Source organism: Hyla sarda, chromosome 6 (assembly GCF_029499605.1).
Source record: "Hyla sarda isolate aHylSar1 chromosome 6, aHylSar1.hap1, whole genome shotgun sequence".
NCBI classification, from domain to species: Eukaryota; Metazoa; Chordata; class Amphibia; order Anura; family Hylidae; genus Hyla; species Hyla sarda.
The window spans coordinates 37,856,386-37,879,425 of NC_079194.1; the positions used below are offsets into that span (position 1 = coordinate 37,856,386).

Genomic DNA, 23,040 nt, shown 5'->3' on the forward strand with positions numbered 1-23,040 from the left:
GCACAGCACTCTGCACTCCTGCCTTTCCCTAATACTGATGTGACTAGCAGTTGCAGTGTAATGCTGTGGTATGAGCTATTCACACACACACAGTCCCGTCCTCTCCATCTGAGTGCATAGATTAAATGAAGAGAGGCAAGATGGCCGCCGATTATATAGGGGCTGTGACATCACAGGGGTCAGTGAACACTGATAGGCTGCATCTCACATGTGATTCAGGGTCAGTCCGCCTACCTTCATTCCCGCCGCTGTTTCCCGCCCTCCCATAATCCCCTGCCCCATGTACTCACATGTCGATCCGCCATCTTAGCTCTACAATAGCCTGGAACGCTGTAAAATGGAGTTTAATGAAGCAATTTGTGCGATAGAATCGTGGCGATATTCGTATTCGTTGCGAATCGAATTTTTCATGAAATTTGTTACGAATTCGGGTTCGTCAAGTTCGATTCGCTCATCTCTAATTACCTTACCAAATGCGTACTATTTAGGCAATATTTGCGGTTTATGTGTACAAGTAAATTGAGCACGGGTATATTGCTATTTCAGTATCCGGTTCTCCTGGGTCTCTTCTATCTATCCAGAAGTCCGTGAGTAAATACCTCTAATTTCCCTGAGGGGCGACACAGGGGGTAAGTGAACCCAGGGTTGCTAAGGGAGATCTCTGTTTGTTTTTGTCTCTACAGGTCTGTTTTACCCCGAAGCATGGGGTCATTGTATCAGATGGCTGGATAGATGAGTTAGCTTGGGGATCTGTCTCTATGAGGGTGATCTAAGCTGCCCATTGATGTTATTATGCACGACTGTATATCTTGCTGATATAGTGATGGGCCCCTCCTTTTAACTTTATTATTTCTAAGCTATCGCTCCAATATTTGTATGCTAGATTCCATGTCCCCTGATGAAGTGCGGGGAATAAAAATTTACATCGATTGCCTGCATGGAAACGCGTTGGGAATAGGAACTAAGTACTCCTTGTTTGTGAATAGCGAGCACTGCTTTAAACAGCCAGTGGAGTATGGTGTATTCAATACTATCACCAACTTTTTTACTGTGATGACAACTAGGAGCGTACTTATTTACATTATATTATCTGTGTGAACACACGGCTATATTTACTGTTACCTAACAGGTTTTTTTCTTTCACCACTTTTGTGCACTATTATTTGTTGGTTATTATGAATTTTAATTGCTATCAGTAAAAGTTATGTTTTAATAAGGCGCCTCTGTCCGTAAGTGGACATTAGTCTTTTCTACAGTCTATTGCCGAGAGGTTTAGTGTTTATTAGGGGCATATGTATGGCCTGATACTCTTTGTATACATTTTATTTATGCATGAGTACACACCAAAGCTTCACAATCCCTAATAAAAAAGACAAACAAACATTTTTGACAAAAAATTTTAACGAAAATTTAGGACAGCAAGTGCTCTCTATATAATACCTGAATGACGCAACCTGGAGTTGGCTGCAGCATGAGGAGACCATTGAAATGTCTGATTTGTTTATTTGAAATTTAAATCAAAAAGTGTGTCCCTGACCCCGCCGTGTGGGTACAAAGGACCTAATCTCACAAGCACCCACCGGGCTCATGTGGCCGTAAGATCTAGGTGCAACGTCTCCATAGCCCTGACCGGCCATTTGTTGTTTTTGTACCTTTGTTTAAGAACCAGCGCATATCCAAGAGTCCAGAAGACTCTATAATACAGGACGGTGGACCACCAAAAGACATTCTTTTCTAAAATATTTTTTTATGAAATAAAGAAGCAGAGTTCATCCCTATCCGTATTTTTTATTTTTATTTTTTTATTAAAAAATCAAACGCAACAAGTGTTCAATGGTGTAATGGTTATTATTCTTTAAAATTCAAGTTTATTACTGTGATAATTATCAGAAAATTTGAAGAAAAAAAAAAACACTACCCAAGAGTGTTTAATAACCCCATACATTGCACCATAAATGTTGAAATTTAAATTAAGCATTGTATGTATGTATTTCAAATATCCTAAAATTAAAGGCACAAGCCCAGAAGCATCATGAAGTCAAGTTCCTTAAAGACACAGGAGCAGTCAGGAGTAGGCATCAGCAGTACCCAAGAGTCTTTCATAACCCCTTACATTGCACGATCAATCGCGAGATCGAGCAATAACAGGTGTGTAATGCCCTCAGATGTCCGGGGCTGCACGCGCGCTACACTGAATGGACCAGCGTGTGTCTATCTTTCACCGACAGGTGTGGGTAACCCGCTGATCAGGGATTGCAATTATGTGCCAAGAAAGAAGAATCCCAACTAAGTGTGGGTCATGAGCTCGGGTTCATTAAGTCCCTGCCCTTTGTACACACCACATGTCTCTACTACAGATTGGATGGTTTAGTGAGGTCCTCGGATCGGCCCCGGCGGGGTAGACACAGGATGAGTCAGGAGCAGGCATTCGCTGTACCCAAGAGGGTTTCATAACCCCTTACATTTAAAGATCAATGTTGAAATTTGCATTAAGTATGTATTTAGCTACTGCTAAACATCCAAAAATTAAAGGCCCAAAGCCTGAGGCATCAGGGAGGCAAGTAGTTCCTGAAAGACACATAATGAGTCAGAGGCAGTCAGGAGCAGTACCCAAGAGGGTTTCATAACCATCCCCTTACATTTAAAGATCTATGTTGAAATTTGCATTAAGCATGTATTTAGCTACTGCTAAACATCCAAAAATTAAAGGTCCAAGGCCAGAAGCATCAGTGAGGCAAGTAGTTCCTGAAAGACACAGGATGAGCCAAGAGCAGGTAACCGCAGTACCAAAGAGGGTTTCATGACCGTAATTGATAACCCAAGAGGGTTTCATAACCAACCATAATTGGGAAATGTTTGTGTAGCAGCATGGTCAATCTAGAAGTGGAATTACGTTGTTCATGGCTTAATCCAGGCGACTTACAAATAATGTGGCTTCCTCAAAGGGCCTCAGCAAACGGCAGGTGTCACGTATGAGCTGCCACTGGTTCACATTGAAGTTACATAGAAGAGTACTCCTATCTGCTTGAATCATCAAGAAATCGGTGATGGCTTTTCTTTGTTCGCATAGTCTGTCCAACATATGGAGGGTGGAATTCCAACGTGTGGCAACGTCACAAATAAGACTATGTTGTGGGATACCGTTCTGAAGCTGCAGTTCAAGGAAGGTGTGCTTTGCGGTGTACGAGTGGCTGAAGTGCATGCACAGTTTCCTTGCCATTTTCAGGATGTTTTGCAAATGGGGTGAAGACTTGAGGAAGTGCTTGACAACCAGATTCAACACTTGTGCCATGCAGGGCGCATGTTTCACACTTCCTTGTCTCAGCGCGGACACAATGTTCTTCCTGTTGTCTTCCACCATGGTTAGCATTTCCAGATTTCGTGGAGTAAGCCATACTCGGATTTATTTACCAATGAACTTTAACAGTTCTTTCCCTGTGTGACTCCGTTCGCCAAGGCAAACCATGTGAAGAACAGCTTGACACCGCCGTGCCCTACACACATGGTACGATGAAGGGCCACCAAGATTTGGACCTGCAGTGGAGGCCGAGGATACGCTGGAGGATGAGAAAGCGGCGTCGCACACTGTAACAGGACCAGTTGCATGAGAGCGAGAGCGTGGAGGAGGAAGCGGTGTGGCCTGTCCAAGTTGCTGTTGTGGCTGTGCAGGAACCACATTTACCCAGTGGGCCGTAAAAGACAAGTATTGTCCCTGCCCGTAGTTACAGCTCCACACTTTGGCGCTGCCGTGCACTTTTGAACACACCAACAGGCTCAAGGACTGGCCCATCTTCTCTTGTACAAACTTATGTAGGGCTGGTACTGCCTTCTTCGCAAAGAAATTATGGCTTGGGACTCTCCACGTCGGCTCGGCACAAGCCATCAATTCTCTGAAAGGTGCAGAGTCCACCACTTTAAAAGGGTGGGACTGCAACACCAGCAACTTGGACAGGAGCACATTCAACTTCTGTGCCGTTGGATGAGTGGGCACACACTGTTGTCTCTTGGACATGGCTTCGCCGATGGATTGTTGGCTGACTAAAAGCGGAAGAAGCAGGAGCGACAGAAGGAGGGTTTGACACACAGCTCCCTTTGGCTGAGGTGGTGTGGCCTTGGCTGGATGAAGGAGGGAGCGGATGGCCACTGGGTGATGCAGCAGGCTGGACCACTACATCGGAGCCACGGTTCTCCCAGGCCACTATATGGTGGCAAAGCATGTGTTGATGCAGGGCAATGGTGCCAACATTGGGACCCTGGCCACTTTTCACCTTCTGCCGACAGATCTTGCATGTGGCTACATGAACCTCCTCCAGATGCCTTATGAAAAATTTCCACACAGCCGAGTAGCTGATTTTCCCACCTGAAGTCCGCACTAATTGACTGCTACTGGCGCCGTTTCCAGGAACCCCTGTTCCACTACCTCACGGAAAGGTAGGCTGCCACGAAGCCGGTGGCACGTATGGCTCCTGAATTTCCACTTCTGCCACCACGCTGACTGCCAAACGAGCTACCGCCTTGCTGCCTCAAGGGCAACCTGAAACTCTCTTCTCCTGATGATGATGAAGCCCCTTCTGCACCCGGCTCCCAATTGCGATCGGCTTCATCATCATCAACAGGTGTGTGCACGTCACTGATGTCCTCCTCAGGTTCCCCAACAGTGTCTGCTTCAGGACCCTGAACCCTTGCAACACCGCCTCCCACGTCACTCTCCGCATCACTACATAGCCGCCTAGTGGAGCAAGCGGCGCATGTCTCCTCCCCTTCTTGGCTGGCCAGTAGCTGCTGACTGTCCTCTATTAGATCATCCTCAGTAAATAGTGGAGCTGAATCCACAGAATAAAATACTTCTTTAGGAGAGGGAACAGCATAGGACAAAGGCAATGGGAGGACAGGGACTGCTCCCAGGCCATGCCAACTGAGGGTTGTGTCTGAGGAACCCACCGACTGTTGACTGGGGGTGTCAGATGTCACTTGTATTATGTGGAAGGGCGTGTTAACCAATTGACGACGGCAGATGGGTTGCTGGTGGAGACACGACCGCTGGCTGATGACAAGAGCTCAGGCCTCTTGCTGCGACTCCTGCTGCCACTCGCCCCAAGTCTGCTGCCAACTCTGCCTGAAGTATTTAGGCATCTGCCACTCCTCTGTGCACGTTCTGGCACTTCTCTGCTTGACATACTTAGTGCGTTTATGATGGTATTAGAATACGCTACACTACTCTTTAAACAGTATTTGTCTAGAACAGCAGCAGGTGATTACTTATGGCTGTCCTTTCACAGTATGTAGGCCCTTTACAGATTAACAGGTACAAGATGGTCCACTTGGATGTACGTATGCGATATGCACTGATGAGGGCAGTATTATTCACAACTATATGCAGAAAAAAACTCTTTTTTTTTTTTTTTTTTTTTTTAAACACCAGCCGGTGAATACTATTGTTTGGACTTTGACAGTATGTAGCCACTTGACAGATTAAAAGGTACTAAATGGTACAATACTTGGATGTACCTATGCGGTATGTACTGATGAAGGCAATGATATGCGCATCTATATGCAAAAAAAATAAGTATTTTTTAAAAACACCAACAGGTGATTACTTTTGCCCGGAGTCAGGACTTTCCCTGTATCTAGACTTGTTACAGATACAGCATAGTAGACTAATTTAATGTAGGCATGTGTTATGCACGTATGAGGGCAGACAAATGCACTACAGTCCACTGAAAAATAACGTATTTGTGAACAGCTGCAGGACCCAACAGTGCAGCACCACAATAAAAAAAATACAGAGATTAAATCCTAAATTGCACTCTTTCACACAATTCTGAGCAGCAGATGATTTGTGGAGCAAAATAAATACTGAATTGCGCTGAAAAATGAGGTGGTAAGATTGTTGATAAAGTTCAGGCAGCTTGGAGATCTGTATGAGGCAGCTGACAGCTATCTGCCCCTCTCTGCTGCAATGCTCAATAACGTGAATAGGAGGTTTAGCTATCAATGATCCTTCTCAGTGTAACAGCACAGCACTCTGCACTCCTGCCTTTCCCTAATGCTGACGTGACTAGCAGTTGCAGTGTAATGCTGTGGTATAAGCTAGTCAGACACACGCAGTCCCGTTCTCTCTATCTCTGAGTGCATAGACGAAATGAAGAGAGGAAAGATGGCTGCCAATTATATAGGGCTTTGACATCACAGGGGTCAATGAATGCTGATAGGCTGCATCTCACATGTGATTCAGGGTCATCCCGCCTACCTTAATTCCCGCCCTCCCATAATCCCCTGCCCCATTTACTCACACGTGCATCCGCCATTTTAGGTCTCCAATAGCCTGGAACGCTGTAAAATGAAGTTTAATGAAGCGATTGGCACAATCGAATTGCAGCGATATTCGCATTTGTTGCAAATCAAATTTTTCATGAAATTCGCAACGAATTCGGGTTCGTCAACTTCGATTCGCTCATCTCTAGTCACACCGCTTCCTCCTCCACTCTTTAGCTCTCAGGCAGTTGGTCCTGTTACAGTGTGCCACTCCGCCTCCTCATCCGGCACTGTGTCCTCGGCCTCCACTGCACGTACAAATCTCGGTGGCCCTTCATCGTACCATGTGTGTAGGGCACGGTGGTGTCAAGCTGTTCTTCACATGGTTTGCCTTGGCGAACGGAGTCACACAGGGGAGGAACTGCTAAAATTCATTCATCAAGAAATCCAAGTATGGCTTACTCTACGAAATCTGGAAATGGGAACCATGGTGACCGACAACGGGAAGAACATTGTGTCCGTGCTGCGACCAGGAAGGGTGAAACATGTGCCCAGCATGGCACACATGTTGAATCTGGTTGTCTAGCACTCCTGAAGTCTTCACCCCATTTGCAAAACATCCTGACAATGGCAAGGAAACTGTGCAAGCACTTCAGCCACTCGTACACCGCAAAGCACACCCTCCTTGAGCAGCAGCGTCAGAACGGTATCCCACAACATAGTCTTATTTGTGACGTTGCCACATGTTGGACAGACTATACGAGCAAACAAAAGCCATCACCGATTTCTTGATGATCCAAGCGGATAGGGGGACTCCCCTGTGTAACTTCAATGTGAACCAGTGGCAGCTCATACGTGACACCTGTCATTTGCTGAGGCCCTTTGAGGAAGCCACATTATTTGTAAGTCGCCTGGATTACGGCATGAACGACGTAATTCCACTCCTACATTTCCTACAACAAATGATTGAAACAATGGCTGGTCACGGCAATGGAGACACTGTGCCTACATCTCAAGGCTACAAGAGCCCTGTGGGGGCTGAACTGGAGGAGGAGGATGAGGGGCAGAGTGGAGCACAGTTAAGGTTGGGTGAGATGGCCGGTGTTTCTAGTCATCGGACAGGAGAGGAGGAGCAGGAGCAGCCAGAGGAGCTAGAGAGGGTTATGAGGAAGGCGAGACAGAGGACCCAGACACACCGAGGCAGTATGCAGTGGAGATGGAGGCAGGTATTCCCTCCAAGTCACTGGCGCAAATGGCACAATGCATGCCCAGTTGCTTGCGTAGTGACCCCCGAATTGTAAAAATTCGTCAGGGGGATGACTTCTGGCTTTCCACCTTATTGGACCCTTGCTACCGTCCCAGAATGGGGGCCTTTTTTACACCCACTGAGAGGGAGGACAAATTGACCTACTACACAGAGATCCTGCGTAGTCAGTTGGCTGATGCCTATCGGTGACATGGTCCATCCACTCGCAGGTCTGACTCGGGGGGCCCTCTGCGCTCACCTTCCTCTGTTATGGCTGCTGGGGAGGGGGGGCAGGAGCAGTTCCAGCTCCATCAGCAGCAGCCTTAGTCTACAGTCGCTGATAAGCAGCTTTCTTCACCCGCATAGTGAAGCAACTCATCAGCAGCAGGTAGACATGGAACAGGACGTGAACCAGCAGGTGGTGGCATACCTTGACATGGACATGCCAACAAACATTGAAGATCCGCTGGACTTCTGGGCAGCCAAACTTGATTTATGGCCGCAACTAGCAGAGTTTGCCCTGGAAAAGCTGCTCTGCCCCGCCAGTAGTGTGCCATCAGAGCGGGTGTTTAGTGCAGTCGGGGCCATAGTCATCCCAAGACGAACTTGTCTGTCCATGAAAAATGTGTAGAGACTGACCTTTGTGAACATGAATCAGGGATGGATAAGCCAGGATTTCCAGCCACTAATGCCAGATGCCTCAGAGTAGATTGACCATGCTGCTACACCAACACTTCACAATTATGGTATTATGCTTATGAAACCATCTTGGGTACTGCGAATGCCTGCTCCTGCCTCATCCTGTGTCTCTTTCAGGAACTACTTGCCTCACTGATGCTTCTGGCCTTGTGCCTTTAATTTTTGGAAGTTTAGCAGAAGCTAAATACATGCTTAATGCAAATTTCAACATTGATCTTTTGGTATAAGGTGTTATGAAACCCTCTTTCAGGAACTACTTGCCTCACTGATGCTTCGGGCCTTGGGTCTTTAATTTTTGGATGATTAGCAGTAGCTAAATACAAGCTTAATGCAAATTTCAACATAGATCTTGTAATGTAACGGGGTTATGAAACCCTCGGTTGTACTGCTGATACCTGGGCCTGTGTATTTCAGGAAATACTTGGCTTACTGATGCTTCTGTTTTTTTTTTGGATGGTAGCACTACCTAACATGCATCTTCAATAGAGATTTCAAAGTTCACTTTTTAATTTTAGGGGTTGTGAACCCCTCTTGTGTACTCATGCTGCTTCCTGCTCCACTCTGTCAGCCCCTTGGTCCTGTGACAGTGTGTGACTCCGCCTCCACATCCTCCACTGTGTACTATGCCTCCACTGCCCGGACAAGTCTCAGTGGCCCTTCAGCATACCATGTGTGCAGGGAACAGCAGTGTCACGCTGTTCTTCATATGGTTTGCCTTGGCAAAAATTCTTGGAAACAATGGCCGGTCAGGGCAATGGAGAAATTGTGCCTACATCTCACGGCCACATGAGCCCTGTGGGAGCTTGTTGGATTTGGTCCTTTGTACCCACACGCTGGGGTCCGGGACATTCAAACTTTGATTTAAATTAAAAAAAAAAAAATCTGACATTTCAATGGTCTCCTCATGCCTCAGCCAACTCCAGGCTGTGTAATTCAGGCAATATATGGTTTACTGATGCCGCTGCTGGGCCTGGGTCTAGGAATTTCAAATTTTCTCAAAGGTAGCACCCGCTATCCAAAATCTTTTTCAAAAATTTCTAAAAATGTTGTGTTTTTTTTTTGGGGGGGGGGGGGGAATGAAGCCCTGGTGTGTACTCATGCATTAGCCAACTCCAGGCTGTGTCATTCAGGCAATATATGGTTTACTGATGCCGCTGCTGGGCATGGGAATTTCAAATTTTCTCATAGGTAGCACCCGCTATCCAAAATCTTCTTCAAAAATGTCAAAAATTGTTGTGCTTTTTTGCGGGGATTGTGAAGCCCTGGTGTGTACTCATGCATCAGCCAACTCCAGGCTGTCATTCAGGCAATATATGGTTTACTGATGCCGCTGCTGGGCCTTGGTCTGGAAAATTCAAATTTTATCATAGGTAGCACCTGCTATCTAAAATCTTCGGTTTAAATTTCTAAATTCATCTTTTAGTCTTAGGGATTGTGAAGGCCTAGTGACTACTCATGCTGCTAACACCTCCACGCTGTGTCATTCAGCCACTATATGGTCTACTCATGCTGCCAACACCTCCACGCTGTGTCATTCACCCACTATATGGTGTCCTCATGCTTCAGCCTCATCCAAGCTGTGTCATTCATCCAATATATGGTCTCCTCACACTGATGCCACCACCAGGCTCTGTCATTGTGCTGCTGTGCGGCAGTGATTCTAAAAGCGATGCCGGTAATCTGCATTTTATTCTGAATAACAGTATTATTTCACTACCCCAGCACACTCCATATGCATTTTAGAATACAGCAAAGTGTTCTATACCCCTATTGAGGCTGTCTGTAGGCTAGAAATAGCATTTTAAAAATACAGAATTGCCGCAAAAAAAATTTGGATCAAAACAAACTTTTTCAGAAAATTCGGCGAATCGGCCAAATGGAATTTTTGAAAAGTTCGCTCATCTCTAGTCTCCAACCTACACGGGGGAAGAGCAGGTTAGGTGGTAAAATTAACAGTGCTCCCGGCACTGCCAAAGAGACATAACATACAGGAAGGAAGGAAATTGGTGTATGAATGGGATAGACACTAATCAGAGGCACAAGAGAACAGATGGGAGAATCAGAGAATTAAGAGAACCTCTCTACCTCTACTATCTTCCCATCTAAATGGTGGAGCAACAAAATGGCTCATCCAGTAGGCCCTCAGGTAGATGAGGATGAAATCATAAGAAAGGGAGGACACACGCTGGCAACAGGAGGAAACTTTTCACCACAAACCGGCAATTAAATGGATAAGCTGTCCTGCTGTGCATCTTAAAGGGGTACTCCGGTGCTTAGACATCTTATCCCCTCTCCAAAGGATAGGGGATAAGATGACTGATAATGGGAGTCCAGCCGCTGGAGACCCCCGTGATCTTGCACGCGTCACCCCGTTTATAATCAGTCCCCAGAGCGTGTTCGCTCCGGGTCTGATTACCGGTGACCACAGGGCCGACGGCATGTGACACCACGCCTCCGCCTTCGTGGAGCGTGACGTCACACGGGGGCGGAGGCGTGATGTCACACGCCGTCGGCCCTGTGGTCACCGGTAATCAGACCCGGAGCGAACACGCTCCGGGGACTGATTACAAACGGGGTGCCGCCTGCAAAATCACCGGGTTCCCCAGCGGCGGGACTCCCATGATCAGGCATTTTATCCCCTATCCTTTGGATAGGGGATAAGATGTCTAAGCACCAGAGTACCCCTTTAAGCCAAATTACCTGGATCGCACCAGGCCTCCCTCCTGAGACCTTCTGTGATCCTTAATTACAGGCAGGGGAAGCGGGCGTTGTTGCGCTGAGCTCCACATCCAGCTAATATCTTTGCTGGCCAGTAAACTCAGCAAAGACAGCAGCTTCCCACACCTTTAATTAAAGATTGCAGCAGGTCGCAGGACTGCCTCTTTGGGGGAGGGGGGTATACAACTTTTGCTGTATACAGAAGAAGATGAACTTAGCAACCTTCTTCTTTATCCGTCATCTTCTTCTGTAGCCCCACCTCTAATGATGACATCATTAGAGGTGGGGCTACAGAAGAAGCGTGTTCGGCCAAGAAGAAGGTTGGTAAGTCTGTTCGCTATGTGCGTTTTAAGCAGGTTTTGTTTCTTCTTTTCTTATGCATGTTAAAAATGTTTAAAACGTCAGGGGAGTGTTTACTGCATGCACCTTTCCAGCCAGTTATATACACACTTAAATCCATATATATATATATATATATATATATATAACTGTCTGGAAAGGTGAATGCAGTAAACACTCTCCTGACGTTTTATACTCATGAACTAGCTTCCACTGCGGTTCACGCCAGCCTAAAACATGGAGTCAATGAACGAGGAAACTCCGGACACCGAAGGGATCGAGACCCCCCGGCCAAGTGCTTTGGAGGCAGGTCGAGAGGACATTGGCACCTTTTTCACCCAATGTAACACCGAGGATGAATATAAAGTATTAAGTACATGGGCCCTGGAGAATAAGATAATGTCGCTCTCCGAGAAGGAGGTGTGACTGTATTGGACAATCAACACATTAAAATCGTATGTGGATGCGAATCGTTCACCCCGGGGCCTTCGACAATACAAGGAACCATCTCAATATCAAGAGGATAAGATCTTTGTACAAAAGTGACAACAAGCCTATATAAAACATTCCTTGAACCTGACTAGATTGGTGCTGGACCGGTCTACAATGGACTATACACTTACATAGACCAATCTGGACAAGGCTAAAAGTGAAATCAAAACAAGGATGACGGAGTCACAGTGGCAATCCTTTTCACGCAAAATTGAGACAAAATTGGTCCCTATACAGAATGATATCAAAGAGAGAAAAAGGAACAAGTTTGTCCGAGATAGAACTGACTTTGAACTTGAGAGAATCTTTTCTTGGAAAAATCCGCAGTAAATGCCTCAACGCCCGTTCAGACCCAGAAACCAGAAAAAACGTAACAAACGCCAGAGGCAAAATCCGGATCATTGGACTACGGACTCAGGGTCGGATTCCAGTAACATCGAGGACTCTAAGTCAGCACGATCCAGCCGACCGTTGGGTGGTGCAGCTGGGGGAGGTTCGGGTTCCTCATCCCAGCAAGGCCCTTTAGGTGCAGGACACGCCGGGGGGGGGGGGGGCGGTACAGGAAATCATTCCCAGCAAGGGACCGGAGTCAAACGCAAGCAGGTCTCCTGGCAAGCGTAGGAGTTCCTGCCGCGGAAATCTCCGGGACTTCTCAACAGGTTAGTCCTGACCTTAAATATGCTACTAATATCATAAATCTCTAGAATGTCACATTATCGGATGCATGTATTTCCCTCCTGTCCCGAGGTTTAAATTATTGTCTGTCTAATAGATTTGATGAAATAAAATTCCAGATAGATCTGGCCAAGTGAATGAATTTGCATAAAATGTTCAGAAATAAGGGTGTAGATAGGGAGGTAGCTTTAAGGCGAGGAGAAATTCCAGCCAAGATTGGCCCGCTGGGGTTTATTTACAATCCTAATTTATAAGCCGAGGACCAACACGTAATATCTGACTTAATGCAATTACTACTAGAATCTGACCCCATGGATAGCGAGGAAACCCCTAAATTCATGGGGGGTGTTAAATCACGTTTTTTTCCCCCTTTGTCACTGGGCTCCAGTTTAGAGATATTTGAAAACAGTGTCCTACATGATGTCAAAAGTCTACTGTATCCGGAGATGCGGGACAATTTGACACATGAGGAGAAAAAAGCTCTAAGATGGTTAAAAGGTAATGATGAAATTGTTATGAAGCCCGGTGACAAAGGGGGAAATATAGTGGTGTTAGATAAATCCTCCTATCTGGCTGAAGCCATGAGACAGCTCTTGGATCCACACACCTATACTAAATTAGATAAAGATCCTACACATGAATATCAAGCTAAATTGCAATCCCTCCTCAGAAGAGGAGTAGAAATGGGTGTTTTGACAAAAAATTTAGCAGAGAAATTGTTCCCTCAGAATCCATGCAAACCCAACTGGTACTACTTACCGAAGATTCACAAGGGTCTCGGGAACCCTCCGGGTCGACCAATCGTATCGGGGAGGGGTTCACTTACTGAGCCCCTCTCTCAGTACCTGGACTGGTTCCAGAGACCCTTGCTGAAATCTGTGCCCTCGTATCTGGCTGATACGAAGGAATTGTTGCAAACCATAGAGGACGGGACGTGGCGGGGCAAATATGCCCTAGCCACCATTGATGTGGTAGGGTTATACACCCGGATACGCCACAGAGATGGCATTAACGTAGTGCGCCTGTTTCTGCAGCAAGCAGGTAAAGAGGAAAGATGTATTGCCTTTATATGTGAAGCACTGGCATTCGTGCTGGAACATAATGCGTTTAGGTCTGGTGCCACCCGGTATGCCCAAAAGACGGGCACGGTAATGGGCACGCCGGTGGCACCAACCTATTCGATTATTTTCCTAGCACTGTGGGAGGAGCACGTCGTCTACGGGTCAAGAAATCCATTCTCCCGATACATAGGGAATTGGACTCGATATATAAACGACGTGCTCCTCTCATGGAAAGGGACTGAGGAAGAATTTCAAAAATTCACCCAGTATTTAAATGTGAATGATTACAATATGCAATTTACTTCCTGTTTCAGGGATAAGAAGGTGCAATTTTTGGATTTGGAGCTAAGCTTAAATGAGGAGGAGATGGAAGTACGAGGATATGAAAAACCAACAGCCAACAATGCACTACTGCACTTGAATAGCTTACACCCTGCACATGCCACCCAGTCCCTACTTTATGGGCGGTTTTTAAGACTCAAAAGAAATCATTCAGATGATGGAGTTTTCTTACAACAGGCTTTTATACTAATGCAGAAACTAAGGGATAGAGGATATAGTGAGGACATTATATTTCAGGCATTCGAGAGAGCAAAGAAATCAGAAAGGAAGGACTTAATACTGGGACGGAGGAAAAAAGAGCAGCGGAATAAAAAGACAGTTTTTTCATTTGAATACTCTCCTGTGGCAGATTGCATAAGACGTGCCATTCATAAAAACTGGCACATTCTGCAATCTGACAAGGACTTGTCGGAAATGACGGTACAACGCCCTATAATATCCTTTAGACGTACAAATAATCTGAGGGACGTACTGGTGAGGAGTGCATTTAGGCACAAAAATGTAAAAACTACATGGTTACAACGGGGATTGCCTAAAGGCAATTTCCGTTGCGGTAGTTGCCCATATTGCACACATATGGAAACTTCAAAAGTATTACAGTTAGGACCAGTCAAACACATTGTCTCTGATTTTATAACATGCCGTTCAGATTTTACTGTGTATGTAATCATATGCCAATGTTTGAAATTTTATATTGGTAAAACCATCCGCCCGGTCTTTCACAGATTCCGCGAACATTTATACTCTCTGCGGACAGGAAAAGGATGCCCCAGGTTCATTTCTCATATGAACAGTCATCATGCAGGGGACTTTAAGAATATAAGATTCGCAAGACTACAACGTATATAACAATCTGAAAGTGGTATGGATAGACATACCAGGCTGCTTCAGGCTGAGGCAACCTGGATTATACGCACCAATGCTACAGGTTGTACAGGTCTAAATGATAGGAATGATCTATCCTCTTTTTTGTAAGATTTTATCAGTGTAATAATTATGTTTGCATTTTTGTAATATTTTCGGGGGGTTCTGTGTATTTTTTGTATTTTTGTATATTTATATATGTATGGTCAATACATGTTAGAATTTTTCAGTGTGAACTGCGACTCATTCATTTGGGTTGCAGTTGACACATATGTGTTTAAGGGGTGTGTCTATTTGGTGCTGGATGGGTTAAATAGGGAGTTCCCCTTTACCCACATTGCCTTGAGAAAGCGTTCTGGTGGACGTGAAACTGTTGGTGTGTTCCTCTCTGCTGTAACCTGCTAATCGAGCAAATAAAGAAGCGGTTTTATTGCACAAGTACCGTGCCGCCTGCTATTTTCTATCCCTGATACTGTTAAAAATGTTTAATGTGAACAGACCTTTTCTGCCAGTGCATTCTCAAACGGAACCTCCAGGTGTTGCTTAACTACAACTCCTATCACCCTTTGTCTGTCTGGGAATCATAGGGGTTGTAGTGTATCAACAGCTGGAGGTTCCCGGTTTGGGTACGCACTAGGGCCTAGGTGGTAACAGGCTGGTGTTATTTAGGCTGGGGAGGGCCATTAACAATGGTTTTTGATTACCCTGGTAATGTCAGGCTGTTGCTCATTAGTTGGTATCTGGCTGAGAATAATGGAAAGATGATGGAATAATGGAAAAACAATTATGAAAAAATTGGAACAATGGAAAAATAATGGAATAATGGGGAAAAATTATGAAAACACTTTATTTATGAAAAAAAAAAACTTAATTACAGGCTTCCCTAGCCTGTAATTAAGGATCACATCGGGTCTCAGGACTGAGATCTACTGCGATCAACAACTTTTGACAAGTTAAAATATATTTTTTAATACAGTAGTCCTAACTACTTGCTGGTCTGAGTGCACAGTGCTCAGTCCGTCAAGGGGTTAAAGCATGAGCTGTGCTTGCAGCTGTCTAGCTGCAGACATAGGTCAGACCCAACATTGCGGAACCTGCCAATGTTCGAAAGTTCTGCAAACCGAGAACCCCTCATAGTTTGGTTCGAGTCTGTGTTTGGTGGCTCTGCTCACATAACTCAAGTGGCGGGGAATGGCTCTGCTGTGCCCGCTTGGTAGGAGAGATGACATAGCCAGCCAGTCCGGGAGAGCAATATCCTGCAACTTCAGATCCTGAAGAAAAACTGGAAGGTTATCCGGAAAGTGCAAAGTCTATGATAGCTCGTCTTTCCGCACTAAAAGGGAGAATGGAAACCCCCAGCGATAGTGAATGTCCTTATCACGGAGGACATTCAGAAGGGGTTTGAGAGCCACAAATGGGTGAGGAGGTCAGAACTTTCATGGTGGCGGCTCAGTGGCGATAGGTCACATCTGATCCCTAGATCACCCCCATAACCTCCTAAGGCCCCAAAACATTTCCAAAAATAAAATAAAAAATATATATTTTTAAGCTTAATTCTATGCCCTCTCCTGAACTCACCACCTGTCTTATTCTAACTGGATAGTCAAATAGTCGTTACTTCCTATGGTCTTGTACTTCATTTATGGAACAAGCACTCTATCTGTTTGCACTTCATATTTATGCGTATTATGTCCATTGTATATTTTGACCTATTCATTTTGTAATTCTGTGCTACCCACAGTGATTATATAAATTTTCTATTTTATTTACAAATGTTAAAATGGTGCCGCTGCAGGAATAAAAATATGTAAAATAAAAGTAGCTTATATACTCGAGTGTAAGCCGAGTTTTTCAGCATGATTTTTCGTGCTGAAAATGCCCCCCTCGGCTTATATTCGAGAGAACTCTCCGCCTGTCAATCCCTTCACCTTCGTCGTCATCCAGACCCCCCTTTAGTTTTCTACTCACCTCCCCTCGGTGGGAAGGTAGGATAAGCTGTTCTGGGCCATATATGCTGCAGGGACCGTCCGGTAGGGAGGGTTAGTCGTTCCCGGCTGTCAATCTTCACCGGGAGGCCCTCTTCTCCGCTCCGGGTCGGCCCCGGATTAGTGACGTTGCCTTGACGACGACGCACAGGGACGTCCGTCCCTGCGCATGAACGTCCAACCCTGCGCATGAACGTCCCTGTGCGTCGTCGTCAAGGCGACATCACTAGTCCGGGACCAGACCAGAGCGGTGAAGTGGGCCTCCCGGTGAAGATGGACAGCCTGGAATGACTAACCCTCCCCACCGGACGGTCCCTGCAGCATAGATGGCCTGGACCAGCTCACCCTTCCTTCCCACCAAGGGGATGTGAGTAGAAAACTAAAGGGGGGGTCTGGATGATGACGAAGGCCGCAGTGGTCTTCAACCTGCGGACCTCCAGATGTTTCAAAACTACAACTCTGTCCGGGCATGCTGGGAGTTGTAGTTTTGCAACATCTGGAGGTCCGCAGGTTGAAAACCACTGATGAAGGGATTGACAGGTGGTGATGATGAAGGGGGGTTGATGTTGACAGGCGGTGATGATGAAGGGGGGGATGATGACGGTGATGATGAAGGGGAGGGATGACGACAGGGTGATGATGATGGGGGTGTTAATGACGGGGGTCTGGATGATGACAGGGGGGATGATGACATAGGGGATGATGTATTTCCCACCCTAGGCTTATAGTCGGGGCAATAACTTTTCCTTGGTTTTTGGGGTGAAATTAGGGGCCTCGGCTTATATTCGAGTCGGCTTATACTCGAGTATATAGGTACTTGGAAATTTAGTGGATGGCACAATGAGCTTTTTAAGCAATGTCAGCCAGTCATTAGGAAGGCAAATAAATCCTTAAATGTATAAAAAAAAATGTAAGGCTAGGTTCCCACACAGGTTATTTTGAATTTTTTTTTAAAACTACCACTACAGTTTTTGAGACAAAGCCAGAAGTTTATTCAAAAATAATGGGAAATGTAAGAAAATGACTTCTCCTTCCTACTAAATCCACTTCTAACTTTGGCTCAAAAACTGCATTGGCAGTTTTCCATAAAACACCACAAAAAAAACAGTGTGGAAATCTAGCCTTAAAGAGGTACTCCACTGGCCAGCATTCGGAAGTAAAAATTTTTTTGTGCTGTGGGTGTCGACCACGCCCCTTGTGACATCACGGCCACGCCTCCTCAATGCAAGTCAATGGGAGGGGGCATGATGAATGTGGAGTACCCCTTTAATGTGCATGAAAAGAACATGATCTTTAAGTAAGATCTAAGATTTTGAGTCTTACCCATATTGTAGCATCTTGGATAATCCATCCTGCCATTTTTACATTGAACTCTCATTTCAGTGCCATAAGGAAAGTCATATCCAGGTTTACATTCAAATTCTACAGTTTTACCATGTGGAGACTCAAGAGTTTTTTGATCTCTCCATCTTAGCTTTATATTCTTTTCTTCCATTATGTTTTCACTTGTCATACATGGTGCTGAAACATAAGATAATTTCTATCTATTATTTTTATTCATTTTTATATACAGCACAAGCCATTTTAAAAGCTTCAGTTCCTATTCAGCACTATGTTTAAAACTATGATATATATATATATATATATATATATATATATATATATATATACACACACACTTACACACACAACCCTGGCCACTTTATTAGGTACATCTGTTCAATTGCTTGCTAACACAAACGGCTGTAAGGCATGTAGAAGTGGCCAAGACAGCGTGTTGAAGTTCAAAGCAAGCATAGGAATGGGGAAGAAAGGGGATTTAAATAATGTGTCATGGTTGTTGATGCCAGATGGGTGAGTGTTACTGTATTCCTGGGATTTTTCATGCACAACCATGAATGGTCCATAAAAGAGAAAATATCCAGTGAGCGGAAGTTGTGTGGACAAAAGTACCTTTAGAGTTTGAAGGGGTATTCCATGGAAAAACTTTTTTTTATTTTTTTTTATATATCGACTGGCTCCAGAAAGTTAATCAGATTTGTAAATTACTTCTATTAATAAATCTTAATCCTTTCAATTATCAGCTGCTGAAGTTGAGTTGTTGTTTGCTGTCTGGCAACAGTGCTCTCTGCTGACATCTCTGCTTGTCTCACGAACTGCACAGAGTAGAAGAGGTTTGCTATGGGGATTTGCTTCTAAACTGGGCGGTTCCCAAGACAGGTGTCATCAGAGAGCACTTAGACAGAAAAGAACAACTCAACTTCAGTAGCTGATAAGTACTGAAAGGATTAAGATTTTTTAATAGAAGTAATTTGCAAATCTTTTTAACTTTCTGGAGTCAGTTGATTCACTGGCATTCATGTGTCATTCAGCTCCCAGGACAATAGGAGACCGGACAGGGGTGGGTTTTTGACAAATTCTATTTTATACAATTAAACGGCAAGCTTAGCACAGATATCTGTGGGCTGATCTCAGGCAGGGACCTTCTGTCACTACGAAGTCTGTACAGTTGGTGCACAAATAATCCCAGCCAGCAGTGATCCAGGCCATAAAAACATTACAAGCAGAGAAAAGTATTGTTCCGTGGGCTGACCTTAGCTAGGTACCTCCTGTCACTACATGCAAAAGTTTGTTAGTGCACTACAAATCCCAGCCAGCAGTGAACCAGTCCATAAAATCACATACAAAGATCTAGCAAACTAAACAAAGCAGTGGGCTGAGCAAAACATATTAAAAAGGTAAACATGTACATTATTTACTGGGTTTATTCCAACATATATTTTTTTAATTCCTGAATGTAACATAACAACCCAGTTAACAGCGTAACTATATGTAACCCAGATAACAGCGATTGGATTGAACACGACATCACCATCTAAGTGTCAGTTATGTATATTAACTGGGTTTAACCGAACAAAGTATTTCTACCTGGGCATAACATGCCAACACAGTTAAAAGCAAAAGATAAAAATAACTTCAAAATCTTTGACAATATAAAAAAAAAGTCTGGTAAAGGAATTGTTGGACGGGGTAGAGGACAAACCACTCCTGCCATGTCCTCTGCCAGTAAGAGTGTTGGTGGTGGTACCTGCATCAGTACAGATAGCAGCTGCAGCCAAGTGCCTGGTAGTAGCAGTAGCAGCAAGCAAAAGTTGTCACTGACTTCCAGGGGTTGTGTGGTTTTGGAGGATAGTACGGTCCTTGTGGACTGGTTGACTGATTTAAGGTCTTTTCAGGAGGAGAAAGAAGGGTCCGACGATATGAAATGCTTTTACTGGATTCCTGATCATATACAGGTCTGTTTCATTATCTCTGTCTTTGTTTCAGGACAAGGGAAACAGGTGAGGAGGGGGTGACATGTTCTGAGCAGTAGGGTAGTGGTAGTGTCAGCAAATAAGAGTATAGTCAAGAGTATAGTGTCAGCAAATAAGAGTATAGAATGCAATGTCACGCTGTTGCTTCCAAAGCCGGCAGGATATTGTCATGTATCAAAAGAGGCATGGACTCAAGGGACAGGGACATAATACTCCCCCTTTATAAAGCATTGGTACGGCCTCACCTGGAATATGCTGTTCAGTTTTGGGCACCTGTCCATAAAAGGGACACTGCGGAGTTGGAAAGGGTGCAGAGACGCGCGACTAAACTAATATGGGGCATGGAACATCTTAGCTATGAGGAGCGATTAAAGGAGTTACAATTGTTTAGTCTTGAGAAGAGACGTTTAAGGGGGGATATGATAAACGTATATAAGTATATTAATGGCCCATACAAAAAATATGGAGAAAAACTGTTCCAGGTTAAACCCCCCCAAAGGACGAGGGGGCACTCCCTCCGTCTGGAGAAGAAAAAGTTTAGTCTCAAGGGGCGACACGCCTTCTTTACCGTGAGGACTGTGAATTTATGGAACGGTCTACCTCAGGAACTGGTCACAGCAGGAACAATTAACAGCTTTAAAACAGGATTAGATACATTCATGGAACAAAATAACATTAATGCTTATGCAGAAATATAAAATCCCATCCCTTCCCCAATATCGCGCCACACCCCTACCCCTTAATTCCCTGGTTGAACTTGATGGACATATGTCTTTTTTCGACCGTACTAACTATGTAGGGGCAACAAAAAAATATTATTTATGTGAGGAAATTGAAAAGAAAACCACAATTTTGCAAATTTTGGATGGTTTCGACTTCACACCATACATTTTTACTGTAAAATGTTTTTTCTTTATTCTGTTGGTCAGTATTATTAAAACGATACTGATGATTACATGCTTTCCTATTATTGTAATGCTTTAAAAAAAAAAAAAAAAACTCTTTTTTTTACAAAATAAGTATATTTAAAATTGCCATATTCTGACCCTCTATAACTTTCTAATTTTTCTAAATTAGGGGCTGTATTGGTCAGTGATCTGTAGTATTTTTGTACCACTTTCTATATTTTTTTTTATTAATCACTTTTTCTTAAAAAAACATTTTAAAAGTGAAATGGCAAAAAAGCGGAAATTTTTTACATTTATGCCATTTACCGTGCAGGATCATTTCATTATACCTTGATAGCTCATACATTTACACAGGTACCTATACCAAATATGTTTATCAGTTTTTTTTTAACACTTTTTAGGGGTAAAAAGGGGCAATTACATTTTTTATTGGGGGAGTGGATTTTTCACATTTTTTAAAAATACATTTTTAATTTTTTTATTTTACACTTTTTGTGTCCCCATTGTGGGCAATTTATAGCATTTATTAGATTGCTATTACTGATCAGTATTATGGGCGATCTACTTCTCTGGTCTGCTAGAAGACAGACCAGAGAAGAAGACTCAGAGATGACAACAGGAGGCAGGTGAGAAGACCTCTGGCCACCATATTGCCTGATCTGTTTCCCGCGGTCGTACCGCAGGTGATCAAATCAGCCATTGGAACCCCTGTATTGCCACAGATGCTGCGATTTATAATGATCATGGCATCTGAGGGGTTAACGAAGGACATCATTGCAATCGCTGATGTAAGCCATTACTGGTGGGTCCCTAGCTGCTAATTGCTACCTGAACTTGCTGAGCATAAAGAAACACAGCTCCTGTGCTTGCTTCCCCCATAGGACGTAAATGTACCAGCGTACCAGAACGTATATTTACTTAAAGGGTTAAAACGATACCCATATTCACATAGCTTTTCTATGTTTGTATTACTTAAAAAAGTAAAACTTTTTTTAAACAAAACAAGTACCTTAAACATTGCCCTTTTGTGACCCCATTTTAGTAGTTAGTAGTAGTAAAGTATACAGGTTTGAACTACCCCAATGTGTGGGTGGGAGGAGCATGTGAGCGGACGTGCATTTGAGACGCTGCTCTAATCACCCGGCATAGCCAGCTGGTGAAATGATCCCTGTTACCTGAGTGCTGCGGCTGGGCATGTTAGGAGGCAGCTGCTGCTGTGGAGCCCTGGGAGTCCCTGGAGCGGTCTGTGTGGTGCCATCGGAAGTGGAGGGTGCATGACCAGAGTTGGGGAGGAGGAGAGAGGACAGAGGAGAGAGGTGTCCACTGGAGGTAAGGTGGTGGTAACCCGGCTAAAAGCAGAGAGGAACATGTGTGGAGGGGGCTGCGACCCACGTGGGATGCCGGGTCTCTCGGAAAGGAGAAGAGGGGAGGAGACGAGGCCGGAGACGGAGATGAGCCCAGAGACGGGAGTGGTGAGAGGAGCTGAGCTCCAATATACAGCGGATAAATGATTTCTAAGATTTGGAGTAACTGAAATATTATAGACAGTGATGGAGCTGACTATTTATAAATGGGGTGGAGACTTTGTTTGGATCAGCTACTGAATGGAAATCTGGGGGCTGCTCTATTTCAAAGACTGTGGTTTTCTATTGCTGGAGACTATTGCTGAGCCTCAGCCTATGCAGGGACTTTTTGAGGTCTATAATCAAGATAAAAAAATATATTTTTAGGATTCTTTCATTAATAATTCAAAAACTAACTTGTTGTTTTTAACTCACTTTTATAACTGTGGTGTTGGAAATTTTTGGAGCTCTATTATTTAAATACCGGACTCTGGGGTCTCAATATCTACCTTTGCAAACTGTGTGAACCAAGGACATATTCATTAACAACTAATAATCGTAAGTATTGTTTTTTTTCTTTTTTTTCTTTTTTTCTTTCTCTCTTTGAATACTTAGTATCTGACTTATGGGACCTCACATTTAATCTAGGGGGTTAGATAGTGTTTTTTTTTCGAATCCCCGGATGTAAGCAGTTATTGTGTTAATATCTTAAGGAAACCTGGTGGGAAGGTGAGGGTAGGGTGAGAGTATAGGCGAATGTTGAGTAAATAGTTGGTCTCTGGAAGCATAATAATTGGGG

General features: G+C 44.3%; 1 protein-coding gene across 1 annotated transcript in view; it reads right to left on the reverse strand.

The window, feature by feature from the left end:
* Positions 1–18,171, reverse strand: part of LOC130277424 (integumentary mucin C.1-like) — a 99,684-nt gene extending 81,513 nt beyond the window's left edge. Inside the window, exon 1 of the mRNA XM_056528095.1 lies at positions 18,000–18,171. Within this exon, the coding sequence (XP_056384070.1) occupies positions 18,000–18,171 (172 nt within the window). The remainder of the gene's footprint in view (positions 1–17,999) is intronic.
* Between the last annotated feature and the right edge of the window lie 4,869 nt (positions 18,172–23,040).